Source organism: Anguilla rostrata, chromosome 13 (genome assembly GCF_018555375.3).
Source record: "Anguilla rostrata isolate EN2019 chromosome 13, ASM1855537v3, whole genome shotgun sequence".
NCBI classification, from domain to species: Eukaryota; Metazoa; Chordata; class Actinopteri; order Anguilliformes; family Anguillidae; genus Anguilla; species Anguilla rostrata.
In genome coordinates, this window is record NC_057945.1 from 3,895,559 (window position 1) to 3,922,229 (window position 26,671).

General features: G+C 47.7%; 2 protein-coding genes across 4 annotated transcripts; one reads left to right on the forward strand and one right to left on the reverse strand.

Annotated features, from left to right (window-relative positions):
• Window positions 1-8: 8 nt before the first annotated feature.
• ddit3 (DNA-damage-inducible transcript 3) lies at window positions 9-5,880 on the reverse strand. Of its 3 annotated transcripts, none has more exons than XM_064305994.1 (4): window positions 5,721-5,880; window positions 3,709-3,760; window positions 3,067-3,276; window positions 9-2,294 (listed from the first exon to the last, which is right to left on the reverse strand). In XM_064305994.1, the coding sequence occupies exons 3-4, from the start codon at window positions 3,220-3,222 to the stop codon at window positions 1,599-1,601; spliced, it is 852 nt and encodes a 283-aa protein (XP_064162064.1). In that variant the 5' UTR covers window positions 3,223-3,276; window positions 3,709-3,760; window positions 5,721-5,880; the 3' UTR covers window positions 9-1,598. The 3 variants fall into 3 exon arrangements, with proteins under 3 accessions (XP_064162064.1, XP_064162065.1, XP_064162063.1); XM_064305995.1 differs by having other exon boundaries at window positions 9-2,291; window positions 3,696-3,760; XM_064305993.1 differs by having other exon boundaries at window positions 3,696-3,760.
• Window positions 5,881-11,058: 5,178 nt separating this feature from the next.
• LOC135238295 (methyl-CpG-binding domain protein 5-like) lies at window positions 11,059-23,223 on the forward strand. The gene is made up of 7 exons (XM_064306076.1): window positions 11,059-11,553; window positions 14,458-14,536; window positions 16,785-16,969; window positions 17,521-17,657; window positions 18,977-19,079; window positions 21,102-21,273; window positions 21,620-23,223. The coding sequence occupies exons 4-7, from the start codon at window positions 17,545-17,547 to the stop codon at window positions 23,221-23,223; spliced, it is 1,992 nt and encodes a 663-aa protein (XP_064162146.1). The 5' UTR covers window positions 11,059-11,553; window positions 14,458-14,536; window positions 16,785-16,969; window positions 17,521-17,544.
• The last annotated feature ends 3,448 nt before the right edge of the window (window positions 23,224-26,671 follow it).

A 26,671-nucleotide genomic window follows, 5' to 3' on the forward strand; every position in this document is an offset into this window, starting at 1 on the left:
TTCAAATAGAGAGTTAAATTTTAACTTTAATAGTAAAATCAGTGATACAGTACAAGAGAGTAAATGCAGTACTAAAAACATTACTTAATGGGTGATATTCCAGAGAACTAACCACATTCATCATAACAGTAAATTAGCATGCAGGTTCTTACATTATAAAGTACATGTTTGAAAACTGTAACAAAATTGATACAGGATAGTATATAACCGCGTATATTACAAAGGCGATAAAAAAATATGTAGATAGCAGGGCGGTGTATAGTAAAAGACTACTGCTGCTCTAATTCAGGATACAGAAAAATAGTTTGCCGACAACGCGCCTAGCCCCCTCTCTGTGCATATAAAGGCCGGGTCGAGACCACGGTTCAGTCTCCACAACGCGCGCACACACACACACACACACACGGGTCCAGACCTGTCAGTCACCGTCAGGCTGAGGGGAAAATTCTGTTAAAAAAATAACCACGTAGAAAGACCTGAAGTTTTAATTAAGGTTGATGATTCGAGGTTGTTTTTTGGGGGAGCTGGGGGGGGAGGGAAAGGGAGGGCTGGGTTTGGCAGTGAGGCACCACAGATTTTTGACTACCCCCTCTCTCCCCTTTCCTAGTTCCTGTAAAAAAAAAAAAAACCCCATCTCTTCTCTTTTACCCGTCTCTCTTTCTAGAACTACAGAGCTCAGCTACGTAGCTCCAGAGCAAACTGAAATTCTTCATGAATTCTGCACTCTTTCTTTCTCAGTAAAAAACACTGAGGGCACGAACACCATCTTACTGGAAAACACACCAGCTTTCCTTACGACATATCTAATGCAGTACCTCATCTGTCTCTCTCATCATTGGCTACTGTGACACAGTACCTCATCTGTCTCTCTCGCCATTGGCTGCTGTGACACAGTACCTCATCTGTCTCTCTCGCCATTGGCTGCTGTGACACAGTACCTCATCTCTGTCTCTCTCACCATTGGCTGCTCTGACGCAGTGCCTGGTCTGTCTCTCTCACCATTGGCTGCTCTGACGCAGTGCCTGGTCTGTCTCTCTCGCCATTGGCTGCTCTGACGCAGTGCCTGGTCTGTCTCTCTCACCATTGGCTGCTCTGACGCAGTGCCTGGTCTGTCTCTCTCGTCATTGGCTGCTCTGACGCAGTGCCTGGTCTGTCTCTCTCGCCATTGGCTGCTCTGATGCAGTGCCTGCTCTCCCATTGGCTCCCCATGTCAGCTGCTCACCATTAAAGCTCTCTGCTTCATACTTCCTTTCTGTCCTCCCGTTTCCTGCATTTTTCCCTGAATCCCGGATGTTCACCCTTCCGGCTACTTTCGCTTCTTTGCTTTCTTCCCTCTGCCCGATCGTTCTTTCTTTCCTGCGGTCTCAACCGAGACGATCCCTACCTTCCTCCCTCCCAGGGTTTGGGGTCATGGCTTTTTTTAATTCAGTAAATTCAGGAAATTAAATTAAATTAATTTCACCGACTGAAAATCGCACGTAAAGGATCTCATTTGCTGACATGAAACGGAACACCTCAGCCCCCCTCCCGCACCCCCCCTCCCCCCGTCCCCCTCACTTTCGGGTGTTGACCAGTCCCTCCCCCCCAGGCCCCCCCCCTCACTTTCGGGTGTTGACCAGTCTCTCTATGAGAGAGCGCCGCGTTCGCTGCACCTCCTCCGCCAGCCTCTCTATCTCCGCCTTCAGTCTCTCGTTCTGCTCCGTCAGCTCCTGCACCCTCCTCTCGTTCTCCTGCTCCCGCTCTTTCCTGCTCTTCTTCGCCGAGGAGGGGCCGCAGGGGGGGGCCGAGCTGGGGGAGGGGGTGGGGCCGCCCCCTTTGTCCCCGCCCCTCTTGCGCTTGCCCAGCCTGTAGGTGAGGACCGGGTGCGGGGAGAGCGGGGAGGGGGGCGGGGAGCGGTGCAGGGTCGGGGACTGCGAGGCGGAGGAGGAGGAGGAGCAGGAGGAGGAGTCGGGGACTGAGGGGGGCTCCTCCTCGCTGGGCGTGGGGGAGGGGGGTCGGTGGTGATGGGGGTACACGCTGCAGCCCTCCACCCCGCCGCCCCCTCCCTCCATCAGCCCCACCCCTCCATCGCTCAGGAGCTCAAAGAACTCAGGAGGCAGCAGGTCGCCGCCCCCTCCTCCTCCTGCCCCGCCCCCTGTCCCCGCCTCCCTGGCCGGGGCGGGGCCGTGACTGGACGCCGGAGGGGGAGGCCCCTCCTCCACCACCCGCTGCACCCCCTCGCCCGCCCACCCCTGCCCGTCCGTCAGCCAGGTCAGCGAGCAGCTCTCCAGAACATCCAGGAACTCCGGCTCCTTCTGGAGAGAGAGAGAGAGAGAGAGGAGAGAGAGGGAGGAGGAGGAGAGGAGAGAGAGAGAGAGAGAGAGAGAGAGGAGGAGGGAGGAGAGAGGAGGAGAGAGAGAGAGAGAGAGAGAGAGAGAGAGAGAGAGAGAGGAGGAAGGGAGGAGGGCAGGAGGAGAGAGAGAGAGAGAGAGAGAAAGAGAGAGAAAGAGGAGGAGGACAGGAGAGAGAGAGGAGGAGGAGAGAAAGAGAGAGCGTAAGGAAAGAGCAGCGAAATTTTGTCCCTAAAGCAGGACGAGACAAATCATCTGTGAAAAGTGTTGTACGCGTTATATTCAGTGTATATTTTCATTGTGATTATTATTATTATTATTATTATTATTATTAATGAATAATTTTACGTATTATGTACATTAAGTCAGAAAATGGCTGAGCAAAATCAGTGCCGTTTCTGTCGCTTACGGGCAACAACGATGAGTGCCAGCCTTTCGTAGGAAACGGAAAACATTTCTTCAAACTATTATTCACTCAATAATTAAAAAACAAGATTTATACTACATTTATACTACATTACATGGATTGTGTATGATTTATGTTGTTGTCGCATTCATAGATTTTAACTTAAAACACAGCCAGTAAAATTGCCATCCCATTGCTAAGGTAAGCATCTGATTTATGGAAAGTGTTACCCCTATGAATAACTAAAATGCGTGATTAAGTAAAATAATTGCCTAAATATCTGTGCAGTTTTCAAAAACGTCATTTTGAAAGGGGGCGGAGCTTCCGGACCTCAGGGCAGGGCGGGGCTCGTGCGGCCTTGACCCCGCCCCCGTCGGAGCCCAGGATGTCCTGCAGGTCCTCGTACCACGCCTCGAGCTCGGCCCCGCACAGCGGCCCCACGCCGGGGGGGTACGGGGGGGGCAGGTGCAGCCACTCCGCAGTCATCTCACCACTCAGTCGCCACGCGCAGGTCAGCTTCCACACAGGAACGCTCTGGACCTAGGGGGACACGGCCATGAGAACGCTCAAATCCACACCGCAAAACCCGAGACGGCCACGCCCGCAACCCACGCCGCAAAAGGTCTGCTCTTCCTGCTAAAGGCCCTTGGAAATGAGTAACAAACTAAAACTACTGAAAATGTGCTTCAAAAGTGCTTTATTGGAGTTCAAATGTTAATTGTTTCCCTTAGACTGCTTTGTTCTCTCCTACGTGCGAGATGACAAAATGGCGGCTCCAAGTGGACACATACATGTACTGCATGAATTTTAAAAAAATGCAATTTCACTCTGGACAAAACAATGACGTCATTCCATAGACTTCATTAAGAGACATGATTAATGAAAACGGTCAACTTTTAAAGAATAATAAATGTATAATAAATTGGCATAAGAACAGATAAAAGATAAAGGACATTCACCTTCTTAAATCACCTGTTAATCAAGTCTGACGGTGTGCTGTCGGTGATAGTTTGTCCCAACAAATCTTTAAAAAGAAGAAAATAAGTTATAACCAAACAATTAACATGACATATTTAAAATGCAATGTGTGTTATAGTTGTCATATCAAATATCACCTTTCAGGTTAAAGTTCACCAACGTGGTGACCTTTGCACCAAACACAGTAACAATCCTATTAAACTAACGCTAGAACTGCACCAAACTGGAATTCCCTGGATTTACCAATCTCCTTAACCTATACAAGTTTATTCTCATTGTACATTTTTTTTTTTTTTTTGATTAAAGTAATTGCATTTTACATTAATATTAGATCTGTAACAATGAAAATGGACGCTGAATACCCGCAAATGTGTACACTGACAAACAACACAGATTATGTTTCCCACCCCAGCGTCCTCTCCAGATTATTTATCTGCTTAGTTTTTTAATACTGGCATATGTCGTGTTTATACTTTGTGTGGTGGGGGCAGTGAAATTTAGGTCATTGCTTTTCATGTAAACAAAGATGAATAAAGTGCCCGAGAGCGCCCCCTCCACCAGTCTCGAGCCCTTGTCGGAACGTCAGGTGCAGGTATCCGCGGAAAGCACGATACAGCACGGTGGCTGGCTGGCGATCAATACAGACAAAGCTTAAGTAACAGGCACGCAAATTAGCTTGTGCTTTTCACATCTTTAATTCATCATCTGAATGGCTTCAACTTCCAAGTCGAACAAAACGACGCCAACACCCTATGATGTCAAACTGAAAAACAAAAACAATGCCCACGCGTGAGGGAAAAAAAAACGAAAAGGGCAATCTGCTGACATCAAAGTAATATTATGGATACTTATTTGTACTCATTTGATAGTTTCAAGATAAGGAGATTTTTCCTATTAATGCTGAATTGTGAAGTCTCGGGCTTGTACCGCGTCTTCGCCTCGTTTCCTAATGAAGTATCGTTACTTCTAATTAGGCTACTACTCGAAGGTCTGAATTAATGAGCTCTTGTACCGTAACTCCAAAAGCTCTCAGCCAGTTCATTTTGAATTTTACTGGCAAATTATAGTATCTGTAACTAATTGACACAATTAAGTTAATTTAAGGGTGGGGAAATGGTCGGGATTTGGTTTCTTTTCTTTGACAATCGTCCAATCACTTTAGATCGTTCGGGTTTGGTTACGTCATGGAATCAAAGCACAGAATACGCGAAACAAAAGCCGACAATAAATCTGCGCGAGGGGGTTAATTTCCCCCGAAACACTGAAATGGCTAGTTCGCGAGCTTAAGGTAACATTTTACAAAGACTTCAGTGATTAAAAAACAAGCAACGATAAGAAACCTTCGATCGGTTAGAAACTTATTTCCTGTTATTTTGTTCCACAACTGGTAGGCAGTTCGCTATTCCTTTTGCAAATTTAAACACAAGGTAGCCAAAGCAAGATAAAAGAAAGTTAACAAGCTTGCATAACATGGTAAACTGGCATGTTACAGCTTCAGTGAATAAACACAAATGGCTAATAATTCGTATGCGTTATTGATTAGGACAGCTACCTAATGCATTCAATGGCTGTCAAACTCCAAATGCGTAACTTGTCAAAAACTCGTCTATCATTAACTCTACCGTTTTCTTTTCTTTTTTTAAATAGCCATCCATTTGGTCTGCCATAGATAACTCCTTGGAGAGGCATTCTCAGAAAATGTCTATATAAAGACATGTCACATTTAACATGAGAACAGCAACTGTACTCCCAAAAACAGACTTGGGAATTTTGCCAAAACACACGCGTTATGTCTCCCAATGCTAGTTCGCTAACGCTATAGTTTGGTGCTTGCTTGATACCCAAAAATACAGTTAGCTGCTTACTCGATGCCTAAATTAGTCTAGACCCGCAGGATTAAATAGACAGATTAGTTCATGACAGTCCTAATAAAACAGAAACATTTAGCAAAAGACAATTAAAACATTTCTAAATAAACTATTATTAACTGTATCGCAGTTACTTACCCTTTTTCTTTTATTATTTCGCTTTCTCGTTTGTCTAGGGGTTGGAGTATGAATATGTTTTTGTTGAGATTGGTGATAGCTCATGTTAACCATTGTTCAGTATAAGTCACTGAATGTGAATTTTTGGAAACTCCCGGCGATCTTTATATATAGTTAAGTCAACCGAACTTCGATGGTGGGAGGGGGACTCTCACAACCTAACACACAGTGAATCGTAACGCAAGATGTCCATCTGTTACGTCCAATAAATAGCGCCGTGTACAATTCTTCTGCTTGGTGACATCCAATGTGTGAGCCTCTGGAATGGTAGAGGGCGGGTTGATAAGTGACTGCTAGTTGTCTCCGTATGTGGGTAGTTAGGGTGTCGTGAAAGATGTGATGCAGTCATAAGACGGCCAGGACGAATTTGGGGCGTATGGGAGTCACATGAAAGGAATGATGCAATCGTTGGCAACCGGTTTCCAGCCGGAGATAAGACTAGCAGAATCAGAACATGTTTTATTTAACAGCCATTCGTTCGAACAAAAGTATGCAAGGATATTTGAAACTTTACAATCCATTTCGCTTGCGTTTGCAGTATACATTGAATTATGATAAAATTCGATGTTTGCATATGTGTTTCACTTTACAAAAAGTTCGTGGATTTACTAGCTTGTGCACCGTGTAGCCTACCTGTACACCGGTGTGAGTTCTTTGGGTGAAAATGCGTTTTTTAATTTTCTTTATTTGCAATTGAACGATAGTGTCTTTCATAACCTCACAATGGTCTAAAATGTATAAACAGTTAGACATTAGTCAATCCCTGCGCCCGGCTGGATTGGGTAACCGAATGTTTTATTTCGGCTTTTTAAAAGGGTCCGGCGGCGACGCAAAGTACCATTTTGATGCAGGCCGGTGAAAGTGACGGAAATGTCGGGAGTTTTCTCCTTGTGTATTCGCATCCTGCGCATAGGCTACCTCGCAGTGTCTCTCTGCGCCGATTTGAACAATTCGGCAAAGACGGACTGTTGAAGGATTCATGTTCAAGAAGAACGTAGGCTACTGCAGATGTCCGGTTAACTCTTTGAAGTAATGCGCCCTTATTTTTCTAAAGCCCTATAATGACTTAATGCTAAATAGGCTACGAATAAACTTGTCTCTTAGCTGCGACTAGGTGATCATCTTTTCCATCATTCTCCATTCACTCTAAGAAAATTACGGTATTTAAAAACAGGTTTTTTGAAAACACTTGTTAGAATAGAAAAGACAACAGTGTGGCGAGAATTTAAGTCCCTGGAGAGTTAATGGATGTTTTTTCCAAACTTGGTAGTGCAGTCTTCCCTGAATTGTGATTGTGCGATAAGCTCTAGATTAGCGTGTCCGATGTTTTCGTGAAAGCCGCAATGCAGCGCGTATAACCTGAAACCTGTGTATTCGGATGCTGGTGGTATAGCCTACCGATTCAGCCAAGTTGTCAACATTCCTGCGGTGCGTGTCTAAAACTGAAAGTGTTGATGGGCACTCATGTAGATTAGATGTTGGACACATTAAAGAAAAGAAAAAAAAAATATATATATATATATGTACAATGTTACAATTGAAAGGAAAGTTATGAGGCGACCTTATCAGATCTTGGGTAAACTTGTATTTTATAGTATATCTTCCAGTACTGAACTGAGAATTCTGACAACTGGATAACTATGATTATCAGTCTCGTGCCATTATCAAAGCTCCCCGGAAACAAAGTAGTGGCAAGCAAGATTTTTGCAGAAAATATGTGGAGCCGAAGCGCAGTTTATAGCCTAGCAACAGCGCAAGAGGGATGCACGCAAGGTTAGCGAATAGAAACCGAATGCACTGTCTCCAGGACCTTGGCTAGCGCGCGAGAAGAGACGCTATTAACACGTCACGATTTGAGTGGCTGTTGCCGAGTAGGCTAATAGAGCTTGTAGGCTAGGCTGTATTCCCAGCCGAATTCAATGTGTTTATCCTTCCTGATCCACGATTTCCCCAAAGGTGTTCTTCTTTTTTAACTCCGACACCTATTAGTGTTTAATTCAACTCCCTTGTCACACTTGCTAAAACTGTCACGGTCTTGGGACACGAACGTTTCAAAACTATACATAGCCTAGTCTAGACTGCATTAAATTAGGAAATTAATGAGATAGAAATGGAACCACACTTATCAACATAAATACTTATCAGTATTAAAAAGAGTTTTATCGTTTTTCTGTTTTATTACCTTTTACTGATAAGTTTGACTCTTGGTTCAAGGCAAATCTACTTTTTAAAGTACACTGATGGATAAAATTTGTCATCAAAGTGTGAAATATCTCTCTCTCTCACACACACACACAATTGCCATGTTGCTGGTGTCTGTTTATCAGTCAATATTATTTGAAAAATTCATATAAGTTGCGCAATAGAAAGAGCAGTAAAAATGTCATGCATGATTTCTATACATTTGTTTTCTGTGATTTAGCTTACTTGGAGCTCATACATGCTGGGAAGGTGCTGTTTCTGTAAAATGCATCCACACGACTTACCATCATTACTCTCCATTTCGCCTCAAAATATATCATAGAGTATAAAGTTATTTTTAATCTCTGTGAGTGTGATGTTAGCATTTCAGCCTAGTAATATTAAAATATATTAGTGTGAAAATAATCATTTGTCAGAAGTGGCTAGACCATAGAATGGTCATTTTTTACTGTCCGTATGTTTGAAGACAATTGTTAATGCCTATTAAACTGAAACGGTTTCTCTACAGGGATCTGCCCACACAGCTAATTTGCATGGCTTGAAATATTTGCATGCAAGCACAATATAGCAACCAGCAAGTGACTTGCATTCAAGCATGTATTTATGGTCTCTGTCAATATCCAGATTGCCTGGGAGAATTTTATGCATGAGAAGTGTGTTTCTCAGGTAAGCTATCCTTCTGTCTGCCTTTTGTTCAAGTGGCATGAGTCTATTCGACAGTGAAGTGAGAGACCAGGTACTTTGGTTTGTGTTTTTTGGGGGTTAAAAGGGTGTATTTGAATACAGGTTTATCAAAAAGAAAGCCACTTCATATGTACTCTAGTGAAGGACACTGGTCTTTTAGAAGTTCATGTATACCGTCATTATAAAGATGCTCGTGGACTAGCGCCTACGCGCTTCTGCAGTCCAGCTGTGCTCGGAATGCGGGGCGTGCCGCACGTGCCCGCACTGCGCGAGGTCGGCGTGCTGAGCAAAAATGCCTCTCATTTCTTACAGAGATACACACCTGTGGTGATGCTTTAAAGTTTGATAGCTTATATTAGACAGCCATCAGTACATAACACCATTTCACCGAGAAAGGCTATATGCTGATATTTAAATTATGCTTCGTGAAAAAACTATCATTAAGAAAACAAATGCATATATCAGAATGCATCTGTTATTAATTATATATCCATAGTCTTTGAATATTCTTTCCAAAAATTATACTGTTTTTCAAAACCAAAAAACATCACATTCCAGAAATAACTTAAAATAATTTTGAGATGCTGATAATACAAATATTGAAATATGTATTTTGTTATAATATTTGTAAATTGTTGCAACACATTGGACAGCTATAAACTGAATTTTAGCATGCAGCTGCTTCCTGGCTTCAAAGGAATTTATTTATTTATTTATTTATTTTAAAGGAGTTATAAGCTTATTTGAAGGTTTCAGCTCCTTGTTTGGAATCCTCCTTGGTCAAAATGCCAAGATTTATTAAATGTTTGGACTAATTGACATATTAAAAATAGTTTATATATATATATATTCGTAAGCTTGATCTCACAAAACATTTCACTATTTTTTTATATTTGGGAAATGTGTTTTGAATACTTTAAAATAATATTTTTGTGCGATAAGTATTTTATTATATTGGATAGGCTATGCGCTTTACTTGAGCATATTTACTTGAATACTAGCCTACTATTTGGACGAGTTAGTATTCAAACGTCTAAATATTTTTCCCTCCTCCGATAATGAATCGTACTCGGGTTCTAGTCTTAGAAAGTAGTGTCACCTTCAGCTGTGGATGCCTGTAAGGTCATTTTCACGTCTGCACTCCGCTCTGCATTTAGAGTTCCGTTCCGATGATCGTGGGAAGAATAATCAGAAAATCTCTAGCCCATAGAGCGAAGCAGAAGCGAACTATCTTGCTGTTGTACGCTATATGTTTTAAAAGGATAGAAAAATGAATGTCGAATTAATTGATTACATGTAGCATAGGCTACATAGGCCAATAAACAAAATCTGAATGAATTATTATTAGTATTAGTAGTACCAGGGGCGTGCACAGACATTATACGGGGCAGGGGCTCGAGCCAAGAAAAAGGGGCACCAACGTCGGCACACTGCATCGTGTTTATTTAGGTTTAATAACAGTAATCATAATTATAACAATTACAGCAGCAACAACACAATAATAATAATAACATTTATTTAATTAGTAATTTATTAATACAAATCGGCAGTGGCTCGAGCCACTGTAGCCACCCTCTCTGAACGTCCCTGAGTAGTAGGCCTACAGTAATAAAATTACTGTAGGCTACAGCAGAGCGAGACAGCCACCGTCTACTAGCCAACGTCGCCTTCTGTATGGACAAACAATCGCATTTTCTCGTTGGAGATTTGTTGGCGGCAATGTTAAGTGTGTAGTTCTACTGTTTGAGGCTAGTGCATCGAGTCCTAATGAAACACAGTGAACAACTCTGCGGATGGCAGCACACAGCGTTACTGGGTTATTGCGCTTTAATGAAAACCAGACCGCATATATGGTAAATGTTGTAATATGCTGGTAATAATCGAATAGAAACCTTAGCGTGTCTTAAAAATTGGCATATATATTCACGTCATGTCAAGTGCTACAGGCAGATTAAGCAACTGATTCCATCCAAAACTGCAGGCCGCTGATGATTGTACAATTTCAGAAGGATTGATCATCTATGAATTACAAAAGATGAACACATCTTTGCCTATTTAGACGTGCCAGATTGGCAAGGTATCGAACATGGGGCCCACTGGAACTCAGCACGATAGAATAAAATCTCTCTGATGTCGCTATGCTTTCGCTCGACAAGAACTTGTCTCGTGAGTGAGGTGTGTCCGGCCTCCACGTTATGCTTAGGGTGGAAACTGTCCTTATGAAATGTAACAATTCGCAGATATTTACTCGAATCCCGGTACAATTTCTGTGAATGAAACTGGTAGAAAATAGTCAGTCAACTGCTTCATTTTTCGGATAAAGTGCAATTATGCGCGCCTACATAGACTACAAGCTCATGCTCCTATGTACAGCATCGTTTTCCTTTTTTCAAACACCCCCTTTCATCGAGCTGGTGCATTATGGGTATGGAATTCCCAGGGCTGTCCCTCCGCAAGTGCGCATGCTCGGGAGGAAACTCCATGATTTTTTTTGGCACGGAATCTAAAGGAAAAAATAGGAACTTGGAAACGGGGATTAGCTAAAAGGTGCATCGGAGGGTCCAAATCCAAACAGAACATAGACCTGCGCGGCCGAATCGAGTCCAGGGCGACGGGCAGGGGGTTTAACGAAACGATCGGACCTCCTGTGGTCGACTGGGACCTTCTCGAATTTAAAGTCATTTGCGACAATGCAACGGTCGCAATAAAACCCTGCGTTATTGCTCTTTGTTTTTTAACGGGACGGGCAGACGGGCTAGCTAAAGAGGGAAAGGGACGTGGAAAAAACGCCTAACAACAACGACAACAGCAGCAACAACAAAAGTCTGTCAACTAGCTTGCGAGCGAGCCAAGTCTTCCTCCGTTTGCAGTAACTAGAGAGAAGAAGCAGGAAACTTCGTAAACAGAGGTATGTTGCAGCCCCTAGTTAGCCAGCTAGCGTTAGCTAGCGTGTGCAGCTCAACTGGCAGGCTAGCTCGCTAGCTCCCTGCGTTTTTACACGTTTCGATATCGGCGTTGGCTACTTGTGGTTGGCACAGGACAATGTGACCTGTCTCCCCGAGTTGGCGGAGCAATGGTGGATTTGTTTACACTTGGAGTGAGTCACGGTTTGTGGGAGAAGTGGCAGGCTGGTGCGCTGTTTAGCTAGCTTGCAAAGTGGCTAACTGGCTAGCTGTCCGTCTCAAATTCGCAGCTGCTCGCCGGCTTGTTCTCAAACCAGTGATTCTGAGCTGGCATCGACCGAGCACAACACGCTGCTGGCGATATGTCTATCAGTCTAATTCCTCGCTAGCCACTAGCTTAGTAGGCATTTGTCTATGCAGTTTCAGAAGTATCCATTGCATAATTTATATTTATTTTCATCACAATCAGCGGGTAAATGGAGTTGTCTAACTGTGGGTTTTCAGTTTTGCTAGTTGTTGCAACTTTGAATGAGAACGGCAACACAGTTCAACATTGCATAGAATTGGACACCTCTAAAGCAAAATTGCGTTCTACTTAAAGGTGAGTGCTCATACAGATAGTCCATCTTTTTGCCTACCCATATATTTATGCTCTTAACTGAAATGACAAGAACGTGAGCAGCTGCAGCAGAAGGTCTGGGTCTTAACCCAGAGTTCCTTGTTCTTTCCAGATTGGATGGGCGCACATTTAGTTACAGCCCATTGACACAACGATATAGTTATTTTGATGTGTTCTATGTCTTCTAAAGTGTGCAGAACCTTGTCATACTCGACTTTGACAATTTAGCATCTCAAGTGCACTTCAGTGTGTAAATCTGTATTGTTACAAAGGTGTGCTAAAAGCAGTCTCATCGGAAGAATGTATCAATTCCTGGATGTGTTTTTAGTTGTGTAGTCTGTCTCGGATGCGCATGATTGATATTTATTATGGTAACCCTGACAGATTTGGGTTATACTTGTCAGCAAATTGCACGAAATGGTTGCAGTCTCTTTTTTTCCCTCAAAATTCTGGAGTGGATTAATTCTCGGGGGCTCGTAGTGATAGAAGTAACTGCTTTATTTCTTTCCCCTGTCGAACATTTGCGTCTCACCTTCAAGCTGTTCCAGTTTACCCCGAGAATGTTGGCGTGTTCAGTTCAGCCAGCCTCCTTTCTTCATCTCGCTGTCTGTTTCTCTCTCTCTCCTGTGCTTTCATTTTTGGGCTGTCCCGCTGTTTCTCAGTGCCCGCGGACCGTGCCTGTGTGTTCCTCCCCCTCTCTCGGCTCCGGTGGGACCTCTTCGTATTTTAACCTTTCTTTGGTGCGTTCAGACTTCTCGCTGTTTGCCGTTGTCGCGTGCTGTCACTCCCTCTGAGGCTGTGAACTTTCTCTGGCTTTTTCTGTTGCTTTCCAGCAGAACTTCCACACCGATAGGCGATATTCACTGGGTTGAAAACGCACAAGTTTGAGTTTCCCTGACACCCAAACGGTCATTACCAGCACGCTCTTTATGTTGTGTTCTCACCTGGTCGCTCAATTCGGTTCATATCCAATCACTTCCTAGCTCTTATCTAGCCGGGGGTGAAAATGAAGGATGTGATTTCCTGTTTTCTCCTGATTAATTTGGACTTTCAATCCGTACACTGCTGGAGCCGGTCCTATTTGGCTTCACTGCTGACTTCCTCTCCTTTTGACAGCTGTCAGAAGCTCTTGATGTGTGTGCTTGTGACATACCCAGGTCAGCCTCGGGTTGAGTCCAAGGTCCCACGACCGAGCTTCGTTTCTGAAGCTCACTTTCGAAGAGACGTTTCTCGCTTGCGTCAGTGCGGATGGCTCCAGTGTAGGTGTTCCAGCCACCCACTCAGTGGTAACAATATGGTCAAAATACAAAGCCAATCATTTTTTTCCCCACAAGAACCTGAAGTTGGAATAGGTGTTTTCTCTTTTGGTCGAATGTCTCCCCATGTGCCACAATTGTGTCATTCAGACTATATTTCTGTATTTTGGGGACAGTTTGCTTCACTGCGTGGTGGGGATTGGTGGGGATCTCATGCATTTAGTAATGGCCTTAGCGTTCTGACCAGTCCTCTTCCTCTCATCTGTGTGAAGTTGGCTGAGGCACATACTCTACCATCGCACACATTACATGTCATATCGCTAGTCATTCGTGTTTTTGGCATGTTCTGCTTACAAGTGTAACTGACCGTCTACAAAACCTTCTCTCCAGTTATTCTGGAGAGTCATTTTTGCTGTTTGCTTTACTTTCTTGACAAACTAGTTACCAGCAAGCAAATATAGTCTACCCATCGTGACCTAACATCCCTAGTGCTATATTAGTTTGTCCAATGTGCTAATGGAGCTGGCAACTGCACCTACCAAACCATTTGGGTAGTTAGCTAACGTTAACTGGCAAATATAAAACCCGATAAACGTGGTTAATGGCTTGTCAGTTGTGTACTTTTTGTAAACCTCGATCTGTCTATAATTGAGACGTACAGGGATGGGAAATGAGTGTGTCAGGGTGTCTGCAGTGTAGCTGGGTGTTGTGAAGTTTTGCGGTTTTGCAGTGTAGCTGGGTGTTTGTGAAGTTTTGCGTTTTTGCAGTGTAGCTGGGTGTTTGTGAAGCGTTGTGTGAATGGGGTGGTGGTGGTTGCAGTGTGGTGGGTGTTTGTGAAGTTTGCAAGTTTTTGTGAGTGTGTAGATTGGGTGTTTGAGTTTGTATGATCGGTGGGTCGGTGTGTTGCAGTGTAGCTGGGTGTTTGTGAAGTTTTGCGTTTTTGCAGTTTGTGGTGCAGGCTCTGTAGACTGGGTCGGGGTTTCGTGTAGCAGGTGAAGCTTTGTGATGAATCGGGGTGGGTGGGTGTGTTGCAGTGTAGCAGATCCTTGGTGAAGGTTTGCGGTGGGGAGACGCTCTGTGCCTGGCCTTGCCACCGTAACCGTCCCATCGCAGGTGAAGTTTGGTCTGAAAGCGGTGTGGGTTAGCCGGGCGTTCTGAGGTGGTGTGCTCCTCTCAGCACCTGCACTTTGATGTGTTTTCTGCTGGTTTACTTTCAGTTTCTTTTCACGTGTGGGAAAGGGGGGGGATCCTGTCTCTCTCTCTGTCTCTGTCACATGCGTGGGAAAGGGGGAGTCCTGTCTTTCTCTCTCTCTGTCACATGCGTGGAAAAGGGGGGGTCCTGTCTCTCTCTCTCTCTGTCACATGCGTGGGAAAGGGGGGGGGTCCTGTCTCTCTGTCTCTCACGTGCATGGGAAAGAGAGAGGGAGGGATCCTTTCGGATCTTGAGACAGGAAGTGCGGTGACCGACTTCACGCATCCCGGTGTCTCTCCTTCCTGTGCGGTGTGTTCACGCCGGCAGGCAGGGCCCGTCTGAGAGCGCTCTCCGGTCCTCTCCGGAAGCCGCTGAACGGCGCCGGCCCGCTCCCTGCCTGCATGTGGCTCTGTAGGGAAACCGGCTCTCTCAGACGAGCGGCCCGCTCCCTGCCTGCGTGTGGCTCTGTAGGGAAGCCGGCTCTCTCAGACGAGCGGCCCGCTCCCTGCCTGCGTGTGGCTCTGTAGGGAAGCCGGCTCTCTCAGACGAGCGGCCCGCTCCCTGCCTGCGTGTGGCTCTGTAGGGAAGCCGGCTCTCTCTCAGACGAGCGGCCCGCTCCCTGCCTGCGTGTGGCTCTGTAGGGAAGGAGCGGCTCTCTCAGAAGGGCGGCCCGCTCCCTGCCTGCGTGTGGCTCTGTAGGGAAGGAGCGGCTCTCTCAGACGAGCGGCCCGCTCCCTGCCTGCGTGTGGCTCTGTAGGGAAGGAGCGGCTCTCTCAGACGAGCGGCCCGCTCCCTGCCTGCGTGTGGCTCTGTAGGGAAGGAGCGGCTCTCTCAGACGAGCGGCCCGCTCCCTGCCTGCGTGTGGCTCTGTAGGGAAGGAGCGGCTCTCTCAGACGAGCGGCCCGCTCCCTGCCTGCGTGTGGCTCTGTAGGGAAGCCGGCTCTCTCTCAGACGAGCGGCCCGCTCCCTGCCTGCGTGTGGCTCCGTAGGGAAGCCGGCTCTCTCTCAGACGAGCGGCCCGCTCCCTGCCTGCGTGTGGCTCTGTAGGGAAGGAGCGGCTCTCTCAGACGAGCGGCCCGCTCCCTGCCTGCGTGTGGCTCTGTAGGGAAGCCGGCTCTCTCTCAGACGAGCGGCCCGCTCCCTGCCTGCGTGTGGCTCCGTAGGGAAGCCGGCTCTCTCTCAGACGAGCGGCCCGCTCCCTGCCTGCGTGTGGCTCTGTAGGGAAGCCGGCTCTCTCAGACGAGCGGCCCGCTCCCTGCCTGCGTGCGGCTCTGTAGGGAAGCCGGCTCTCTCAGAAGGGCGGCCCGCTCCCTGCCTGCGTGTGGCTCCGTAGGGAAGCCGGCTCTCTCAGAAGGGCGGCCCGCTCCCTGCCTGCGTGTGGCTCCGTAGGGAAGCTCTCTCAGGAGCGGCCCGCTCCCTGCCTGCGCGTGGCTCTGTAGGGAAGCCCCCTCTCTCAGACGGGATGGCCCGGCTCGTCCGCAGGCTCGGGTTCGGGGTCTGAGTTTAAACTGCTTCCTCCTGGCGCCAGCGTGTTTCACACGTCCATCTGTGAAAATGTGCACGCTGGCCAAACGTTTTTCAGAAACTGTTTTATGAATCGTGTATGAATGAGATGTGTTGTGCATGCACGTGAACAGAAGATGCTTTCTGAAGAACTACAGCGCTGCTAATGGCTGATCACTGGGAGGGGCGCAGAACCAAATGCCAACACTGACCGCAACAATTTTTGACAATATTTTGATGCTTTGGAATAGTGTGTGTTTGTGTGTGTGTGCGTGTGAGAGAGAGAGAGAGAGAAAGAGAGTGTTTGTGTGTGTGTGTGAGAGACAGAATGTGTGTGTGTGTACACAGCTGCATTTGCCCATGGGTAGCTGTGTTGTACTACCTGCTGTAATTAAAACCCAGCAGATGTGGTAGCTGTGTTCTGGTGTGTTCTGTTGTGTTATTTTGTGTTCTGATGTGTTCTGTTGTGTTATTTTGTATTCTGGTGCGTTCTTGTGTGTTTTGATGTGTTCTGTTGGTTCTGTTGTGTTCTGTTGGTTCTGTTTTGTTCTGATGGGTTCCAATGTGTTCTGGTGGTCACGTTGTATGTACATGTGTGGAGCAGCTCCATGATGCTCGCTGCTTCAGGTGCACTCACATTTCGTCTTTCTCCCCGTTCACCCCCAGAATCAGGCAGGGGTGTCCCCCGGGCCCCACGCAGAGCAGGACGGTCCGACAGCGGGAGAACGGAGACCGCCCCTCCCTCCCGCCCCCCCAGCCCAGTCCCGCCGCGCCCTTCCGTGTGGAAAGCATGTGTTCTGGTGGGCGGGTTCCGTGGATGACGCTGGCCAGGGCTTTGTGAAGATGAAAAGGTGAGGGCAGGTTCCACCTTCAATGCGCTCTGTTCACACCTGCAGCCGATTACATTACAGCCCTTTGGCAGAGCTGCTCGCACACCATTCGGCATTGTGACGCAGTGTCCATTCACACGGCTGGATATGCACTGAAGCGATTCAGGTTAAGTGCCATCGCTCAAGGGTGCCCCAGCCTACCTGTCCTACCCGTGAATCAAACCTGCAACCTTCAGGTTACAAGCCTTCACCGTTATACCACATTGCTGCATTATGATGCGTTGGTCGACTACCCAGAATGCTTGCGCCACGTACGTAAGGAACAGCTTTGCTTTGTCCTCCCGCGTTCGGGGGTCACTTCCCCTTCGATTCCATCGATTCAGGAAAACAAACCGAAATTTGGTTCCGGGAATTAAAAAAAAAAAAAATGGGCGTGAGATTCGGTGATTTTTGTTTTTACGGTGAGCGAATTGAGTCTCGGGTTAATTTTCCTGAATCGGCCAAAACCAAAATGTGTCGTGCCCTGCCCCCCTGACCTCTGTCCTGTCTCCGGGCGTGGCGCGGCGCGGAAGGTTCTGGAAGCCTGAGCCCAGAGAATGACGGGAGGCAGCGAGAGGGGTGCCGGAGACGGAGATGGCACCGACGCGTCGGCGCAGGTTCCCATTGGCTGGCGGCGGACCGTGGACAACGGGGCGGTGGCCTACATCAGGTGAGCGGTCCTCCCGCCGATTTCCCACGCTAAAATAAGAACGACAAAACGCTCCTCGTCACGAGTTCGTTTTTTTTCCCCGCCGGTTCGGCTGCATGTACGCCAGACAAACGTTTTATTCGAAACCCTCCGCAGGATTCGGATCGTAAAGTCTTCGGCCGACAAGGCGGTGTGTTCGCTGTGGACCTCCCAGTCCCGAGATTAAACATGTCAGATCTTCCGGAGGGCAGAGTTGAAGACGAGACCAATCTGCTCGGCCGGCCTGTAGCCGGTTGTTACGGAAACGTTTCAGTTGTTAACTGTCGTTTTGATGAGGCCTGTGCTTCTTCACTCCGGAGCCTTGTAGGACTTTTCACGGACACTGCCCATTGTCATCTCATCGGCTGTTGAAGTTTGGATCTGAACTGGGTTATAGCACTGAGGACGGAAGTTTTTAAAAGGAAAATCTACTCTTTACCAGTACTAAGAACAGAATTATTCCATACGATTTCTACCCCGTAGTACTGTGCTTTGTAGCGAACTCTCCGAGATCCGTGGCAGTGTTTTCAAATATATTTTTTGACCGAAGTCTGGCCTTCACATCACTGTGTAATCTTACTGTCATCCAACGGGGTAGATCAGACGAGAGCAGACTCAGTTCTCAGTTGTTGTGACAAGCCTGGGGAGTCATAGTGGGTAGGGGGTGCGAGGGATTGCTCAGCCAATCAGCTGCAGGGGGGCCATTTGACAGCTGAAAAGACTTCTTTTTGTGAGAATTTTCCCAGGATTCTGTGGGTGAAAACTGTGAACACCTTGCTGTGTATATATATATATATATATTAAAAAAAAAAAAAAAAAAAAAAAAAAACCCTTTTTCCTGTCACTTGTTACATGTTGCCCCATCCCTGCACTTCTTGGTAAATTGTATTTGTCCTAATACTCTAGCTTATTCTTCTGCCTAGTTTGGCTTTGCAGATGTTAGACCAGGATAGTGTTCTTTGTTCTCGGCTAGAAATAGCTTTACAAAATAAGTAATTGTACCTTACTGAACCCGTGTTCAGCAGTTGTCTACGATCATGAAAATGCACTTTTGTACGTCGCTTTGGATAAAAGCGTCTGCTAAATGAATGTAATGTAATGTAATGTAATGTAACACCTTGCTCATTACTTTTTTACTGAAGCTTTAGTAACTGACTGACTGTATATCATCTTCTCCCTCTGGCTGTTCTCTTCCTCCACCTTTCTTTTTTTTCTCTCTTGCACTCATCTTCTCTCTCCCCCTCTCTCTTTTCCCTTCCTCCCACTCTCTCCCTCACCCTCTCCCTCTCTCTATCTCACAGTCCCAGTGGTACCATCTTGTCTTCAGTGGAGGAGGTGGGATCGTATCTGTTGACAGACGGCACGTGTAAGTGTGGGCTGGAGTGTCCACTAGTAGTGCACAAGGTGAGAGGCCCCGCCCGGACCTGCCCCGCCCCGCCCCGCCCCACCAAAATGTATTTTTAGAACAACCTTTAACAAATATTTCAAGAATTCATTTATATTGCCCTGGGTGTGTTTTTCCACTGAAAAACATTTATGAATTGCTCTATAAGGAAATATATTTCATAATCATATGGAAAACTGTAAATGAGGTTCCATTCCTTTTAAATTATACTGGTTAATAAATTTAATGATAAATGTAATGTTAAAATTTTAATTTAATCATCTTTTTAGGTCAAATAAAATAAGATACAAGCAAGCAGCTGATTTATTTTATTTTGTGTTTTTCTTGTAATAGCCATACTGTACTTAAAGGTGCAGTTTTTAAGTTTGGGGGAAGCGAGTGAGAGATAGATTTAGAAAAAACGTCGGTCAAATAGACATTACTAAATGCGTATGGACCTGAAGTGTGCGATGTAACCTAGCTAGCTAGCTACAAATAAGCTACAACATTACACCTAACATGCAGCATAGCTATAGCAGGGCTAAATACATCAGCTAACTTGCTAACATTTTCTTGCTACGTTGGCTACACAGTTTGTGGCGATAACAAATTGCAGCAGAAATAGAACCAGCAGGATAATGGCTTGTCCATCAGAAGTACTGAAAGCAGCGTTGCTTTTGAAGCCGATCTAGTCCTTGAGCTCTTTCTGAAAATCCGAACCCGTGTTTACTGGAGTCTTGTCTCTCGCTTGGTTCACTTCTGTCTTAGTTATACTCTTTTCTTCAGTAGTCTTTCATTTCTTGGTTTTTTAAAAAACCGGTATACGCCATTGTAGTCAAAGGCAGAACTGGTTGTTTTGGCAGGTTTTTCTCTGCCATTCTTTGTTTTTGTTTAAGTAACTCGCAGTAGCAGTGTCTCTGCTCTGGACCGCGCTGTGAACGTGCAACATGACTGACGGGAAAAGAGCTGTCCTGATTGGCCTCCTTTCTTTAGAGCTTATAATGTATTGATATCTGTCGGGATCCGAATGAAATTTACCCAGATGTGAACAAAAAAAAAAAAAAAAACGTACATACTGCGCCTTTCATGAAACTCCCATTTTTCAATTTTTATTTTAAGTGTGCTTTGAACAAACCCAACCTGTCACACGCTCTAAATTAACCAGGCTAAAACTAAAGCATAATATAAAGCCATCGCTTGTCTATATACAATAATACAGTTAGTCAGAAAGACGTAAAGGTAGCGATTGTCACCGACACTAATGTTGTGTGATAGCAAAGCTTCCTGTGACGTATTTGGAGAATTCCAAACAAGGAAGTTGTGTCTGGTTTGTGTCGAACGAATGCTGGGTAGTGTAATTTGGTAAATGTTACAAACGCTTCATCTTAAATTCTACTGGCTGAATTTCACCAAATTACACACATTTTGTTCTTTCCTTTGAGTTAGTTAGCTAACTTTAGCTAGCAAATATTCACGCCAAACATAAGCTAACAGAAAAGGGTGGATATGTTTGCAAACGCTCTTGATTGTTTGCCTTGTTGGACGCACGTCTGGTTGACAGCATACATCTGAATCGGAACCATATGTTGGTAGTTTTCTTATGTCAGAGAACCTGTATTTATTGGGAAAGACACAAGTAAACCAGAGGTGGGCTTCGGTGACTTCAACTTCTGTGGAAAAACTGTTAAAAACTTCTGCTTTGTTGGTAAAATGGGTCTCCAAACAGTTGATTTCTTGGGAATCCTGGGATACGTAGAAACTCAACACTTCATTGTCACATTCGTGCAAAATACTCACTGACAGGTGTCACCTGTAGTCATGTACATGTTAAAAAAAAAAACATTTACAATTGCACATGTACAGCCATACGACCATATGTGATATGTCTGAAATATCTTCTGGTATTGTTTGAATTGTTTAATTGTGGGTGATTATGTGCTGCTGCTCTATCCATGTGCTAATGAATAAAGGGGTACAGTGAAATGTGGGTGCTCCTTGACCTCCAACCTGTGTCCCCCTCCCTAATTTCTCTCCCCCCCCAGGTGTTTAATTTTGACCCGGGGGCAGTGCTGGTCCAGAGGAGCCAGCCGCCGGGGAAGGCCGAGGAGGACATGACCAAGCTCTGCAACCACCGGCGGAAAGTGGTCGCCATGGCAGCGCTCTGCCGGAGCATGCAGGCCTCCTCCCAGCTGCCCCTCGCCGCCCACGGCACAGGTACCCGCCGGCCCCCCGCCGGGCCGCCGCCGCTGAGCCCATACCACCGCTGGCCCGTACCGGCGCTGGCCCATACTGCCGCTGAGCCCATACCACCGCTGGCCCGTACCGGCGCTGGCCCGATACCGCCGCTGCTGTGGGGCTGGGCCGTTTACATCACTTTTCATATTGAGTGCGAGAGAGTGTGAGAGTAACTTATTAGAGTTAACCTGCCACTGTAGTGTAATATAGGGTGATAAGCATAGTGTAACTTCTCTCTCCCTCTATCTCTCTTTTTCTCTATTTCCCTCTGCCTCTCCTCTCCTTCTCTCCCTCTCTCTCTCTCTCTCTCTCTCTCTCTCTGCAGGGGGCCCGTTCTGCTCTGTGGAGAGCAGGGACCTCAGGGTGGGGCCCCTGGGTGCCTGGGAGGAAGGAGGCTGGTACCCCCCCCGCCCCCGGCCCTCCTCGCAGCCAAAACTGAGCCCCAGCCCCACCCCGCCCCACCCCCATCTTTCTTTCCCCTTCAACGGCTCTCTGCCCCTGTCTCGCCCCAACCCCAACTCTAGCTCCCGCTTGTCTCCCAGGAAACCGCCCCCCTTCCCCTGCCGCTCCCCCTTCTCCTGCTACGGGCCGCCCCAGAGGTACCCCCGCCCGCCCACCCCCCAAAACCTGCTGCAGAACCCCCGGCCGCCCCGCACCCCGGAGCCCCCTGCCCCCCCGCGGCTGGGGCTCCACCCCCTCGCCTGCTCGCTGGACGCCTCCCTCTCCTCCCCGCCCTCCTCCTCCTCCTCCCCCGGAGCGCTGGGCTTGGGCCGGGCGGGGCTCAGCCACCCGCAGGTCGGCTCCCCGCCCCCTTTCTCCAGTAGCCCCTCCCCCTCCGGGAGCCAGGACTGCCCCTCCCCACGCCAGCGCTCCCGCCACTCTTCGGCCTCCTCCTCCTCGCTCTCCGAGCAGGGGGTGGGCGTGGCCTTAGCTGCTTACCCCCTCGGGGGCCCCTCCCACTCCCCGAAGCCCCTCCCTCCCGCCAGCCCCAGAGGTCGGCTGGAAGGCATGCTGCAGCAGTACAAGGACTCGGGGAGCACCCCCCCGCACCCCCAGCCCGCCGCGGTGCAGAGCAACCAAAGCAACTTCCAGCTGCCCCAGAGCCCCCTGGCACCGCCGCCGCCGCCGCCAGCCTTCCCCCCCGACAGGAAGAGTGCCCCGGCTAACGCTAACGCTAGCGCCGGCTTTCTGGGGCAGCTCCTGAGCCAGCAGAAGCAGCAGCACGCCTCCTCCTTCCCCGCCAGCAGCCTCCTGTCTGCGGCCGCCAAGGCGCAGCTGGCCAGCCAGAAGAGCCAGAACCAGAACCAGAACCCGAGCCCGAGTGGTGGCGCTAATGCTAACGCGCCGGGCGGCGCTAACGAGGCTCAGCAGTCCAAGGTATTGATCAGCACTTTGCACAGTAGCGCTAGGACCCCTCCCACGACTCACGCCCTCCTGATCCCCCACTCCTCCCCCTCGCCCTCCTCCTCGCCCTCCTCCTCCTCCTCCTCCCCGCGTGCACAGCGCCCCCTGCTGGACAAGGCCGCCCAGCGCAAGCGTCAGCGCCGGTCCCCCACAGTGCTGAGCATGCTGAAGGAGTCGCAGCTCCACAGCCTGAGAGCGGCCGCCCCGGAGCCTTCCTCCTCCTCCTCTACCTCGCTTCTGCTGCACCCCCACCCGGAGAACCATCTCCAGCCGAGCCCCGCCCCCGGCCCGCCCCCCAAGCAGCCGGCCGACGCCCAGGACAGCAGGAGGGCCCCTGCCCCGCCCCTCTCCGCCCTCCTTCACCTGCTGAGCATTCAGAGCACCCAGGCCTCCGCCTCTGCTCAGGCCGGCCCCGCCTCCTGCTCCGCCCCCAGCCCCGCCTCTTCCTCGCCGGGCCCCTCCGTGACCCTGCCGCATCAGCCTCCACTTGACGCCCACAAAAGCCTCGCCCACCTCGGCGGGTGACTGGCCCGAGGTGCGACCCCAAAGCGGGGTTTCCTCCGGCGCGACCCCTGGGCACCTCCGCCCGCTGGTGAGGCCTCCAAGTCCGGGGGCTCCCATCGCAGGCACACCGCTCCCAGGTGGCGAACCGCCGCCCCGCCCTGCACCAAATGCTGTGCAGTCACCCGCGGTTCCAAAACGTGCTCTCATCTAACGCCGCTGCCCTAACATGTGGCCCTGCCGAGTCCCAGATGCGTGGCTTCGCTGCACACCCATAGTGCTGGCTCCTCGCTGTACCCGCTGAGACCTGCTGCCTCGAAGCCCACGAGGCTGCCTGCAGTGCTCACTGCTACACCCAACGTGAGCTCTCTGCTACACCCAAACACCGCTGCTCTCTCACTGCTACACCCAAACACTGCTGCTCTCTTGCTGCTACACCCAAACGCTGCTGCTCTCTGCTACACCAAACACCTGCTCGCTACTCTCAGCTACATCAGAGCTGTCCAGTGCGGGTTGGCTGGACGACATCGGAACGTTTGGCTGCTCTCAGAAGCCGGGCTTCCTCACTGAATCACATCCCAGCGGTCTGTGCCAGACGCACATCGCCAAGATGCCTGTGCATCCACTTGGCTAGCTCAGACTGTCTAGGTCTTGCGTCACCGACACCGGCTGCTCGTGCTTGCTCCGCCACGCTGCTCTCTGACACGAGGCTGCTCGCTCCAGCTGCGTCCTCGTACGAGAAAGAGGCCCGACTGAACCATCCGCCAGCGCTCTCTTAACGAGGAGCCTGCCCAGGCCCAGGAGACGGCGTGACATCACCACTGAACCCTCCGCGCGTAAAAAAACAAGCCTGACGGCGCGGTGACTCATCGTACAGGAGGTCTGTGTCACGCGTGTGGCGAATCCTGATGTTTCGTGGAATGACGTTCATGTGTACGCTTTCATTTTTTGACTTTGGATTGGCAGGTCGCTGCGATTGTTTCCAGTAGTTTTGAAGTGACGTTGTTACCAGTAGCCAGTAATTTGACTGGCAGTGTTATCTGATGTCGATATCTCGGTTTTTACATGATGGTGCAAACTGAAACTTGGTTTCCACATTCATGGAGTAAACATTTCTATAATATTTTGCCTGGCTGTCTTCGTTGTCAAGCAGAGAGCACGACTGTAGAACACACCCAGGCGCTGTCGGTTAGTTCTGGAGAACAGAACGAGATGAAGGCAGGGTGGTTTCTTAGAAAAACACGTTTCTCTTCTTCACTTTCGCAACGGGCTCCTTCGCTGTTTTTTTCTTGTGGTTTTTGCTCACCTTGTAAAGATCCCACACAGGCGACATTTTGGCTCCGTTTACAGTGTCAGCGGCACATCAGACCTGTCGTCTGGTGCGCATACAGTTTGGAGCGTTATCACCGTGGCTGCATGTAGAGAACTACATGTACATGTGAAAAGAGCATCATCAGGCGCCGTGAAGATAAAAGCAAACCAGCATAGAAACAGAGAACAGTCGCCGTGTCATAATTTGCAAGGGTTGTGTGCCCACAAAACTGAATACTCAATTCTGATTGGTTGGGACGTGTGTATTATCTTTCCGCATTCATCTGGCTATGAAGTAGTGCCCGCCAAAGTTCAATGATTGTTCTAAACTAACGTACATCAGGCTGATTCCATTAATACAATGTAAATTTGTTAGACCGAGCAAGCCAACCGTTACAGTCATACCTGCGAGGGTCAGCTTGATGTCCCTGAATGACTGTATTGGACAGTAGCCAGTCTAGTTACAGCTCGACTACTTTTATAGTTAAGCTTCTGTTTTGAATGTAATTCAGTAGTTGGGTACCTAGCTGTGCTGTGAGACCATTTTCGAATATCTTGTAATATTTCCATTTTCCATTGCAGTGGAATCTCATATTTTGAAACGCATATTTTGATTACAATTATGCTTTTTTCTGTTGTTTAAGCGAGATAATGACCAAGCGGCTGGGCGTTATGTCCGATGCGAAGGTAGTAAATTTGCCTCAGGCGATTTCCCTCAGTGCGGGTCGTTCAATCTGTGTGGACCGGTACTTCTCTCTAGGGGTTTCCTCATACTTGTTCCTGGTTATGGTTATACACTTTGTTGTACGTCGCTCTGGATAAGAGCGTCTGCCAAATGCCTGTAATGTAATGTAATGTGATGCTCAGCCCCTCAGGCATTATCCTGTTTATAAAACGGCTCACCAGCAAAAAGCATCAGTGCAATCAAACCATGCGTTTCAAAATATATATATTTGCTATATTCAGACTCTATTCATGTAAGATTAGAAAATGTCCTTTGTTTTAATGCTTTTCTTCTTTTCCTACATACGGTGATTTAGTGTGGCCAACACAAAGTGGTAAACAACACATTGATAGTTCATTTCCAGCTGTGATTGGTTGATACCAATACGTTCATTTCCAGCTGTGATTGGTTGATTCCGATAAGTTCATTTCCAGCAGTGATTGGTTGATACTGATGAGTTCATTTCCAGCTGTGATTGGTTGATACCAATACGTTCATTTCCAGCTGTGATTGGTTGATTCCGATAAGTTCATTTCCAGCAGTGATTGGTTGATACTGATAAGTTCATTTCCAGCTGTGATTGGTTGATACCAATACATTCATTTCCAGCTGTGATTGGTTGATACCAATACGTTCATTTCCAGCTGTGATTGGTTGATTCCGATAAGTTCATTTCCAGCAGTGATTGGTTGATACAGATGAGTTCATTTCCAGCTGTGATTGGTTGATACCAATACGTTCATTTCCAGCTGTGATTGGTTGATTCCGATAAGTTCATTTCCAGCAGTGATTGGTTGATACCGATAAGTTCATTTCCAGCTGTGATTGGTTGATACCGATAAGTGAATTTCAAGCTGTGATTGGTTGATACCGATAAGTTCATTTCCAGCTGTGATTGGTTGATACCGGTGTGACCCCTGGGCTGTTCTTTCATTCAGATTTGATCTCACAGCGTTCATGCTCTTCATACCCTGGTTATTATATGATTAAATGATCTCACGATTCTTACATTTTCTACGGCGTGTTTTTCCTTTCTCCTGCTTCATCTCATTTGGCCATTTCTGTCCTGTCCATTCTGCAGTAATATCTGTAGATTCAGCACTTTTAAAGTCATACAGCATGACAGAACATATAGCATGAGAGAGAACATACAGCACGAGAGAACATACAGCACGGGACATGAGAGAACATACAGCACGGGACATGAGAGAACATACAGCATGAGAGAACATACAGCACGGGACAAACATACAGCATGAGAACATACAGCACGACAGAACATACAGCATGAGAGAGAACATACAGCATGAGAGAACATACAGCACGGGACAAACATACAGCATGAGAACATACAGCACGACAGAACATACAGCATGAGAGAGAACATACAGCATGAGAGAACATACAGCATGAGAGAACATACAGCATGAGAGAACA

Coding starts and splice junctions, on each gene's coding strand:
- ddit3 (XM_064305994.1), bottom strand. CDS start 3,222: ATGACTGCGGAGTGGCTGCACCTGCCCCCCCCGTACCCCCCCGGCGTG. Junction 2,295..3,066: donor GAGCCCCGCCCTGCCCTGAG/GTCCGGAAGCTC, acceptor CTCTCTCTCCAG/AAGGAGCCGGAGTTCCTGGA.
- LOC135238295 (XM_064306076.1), top strand. CDS start 17,545: ATGACGGGAGGCAGCGAGAGGGGTGCCGGAGACGGAGATGGCACCGAC. Junction 17,658..18,976: donor GGGGCGGTGGCCTACATCAG/GTGAGCGGTCCT, acceptor TCTATCTCACAG/TCCCAGTGGTACCATCTTGT. Junction 21,274..21,619: donor CCTCGCCGCCCACGGCACAG/GTACCCGCCGGC, acceptor CTCTCTCTGCAG/GGGGCCCGTTCTGCTCTGTG.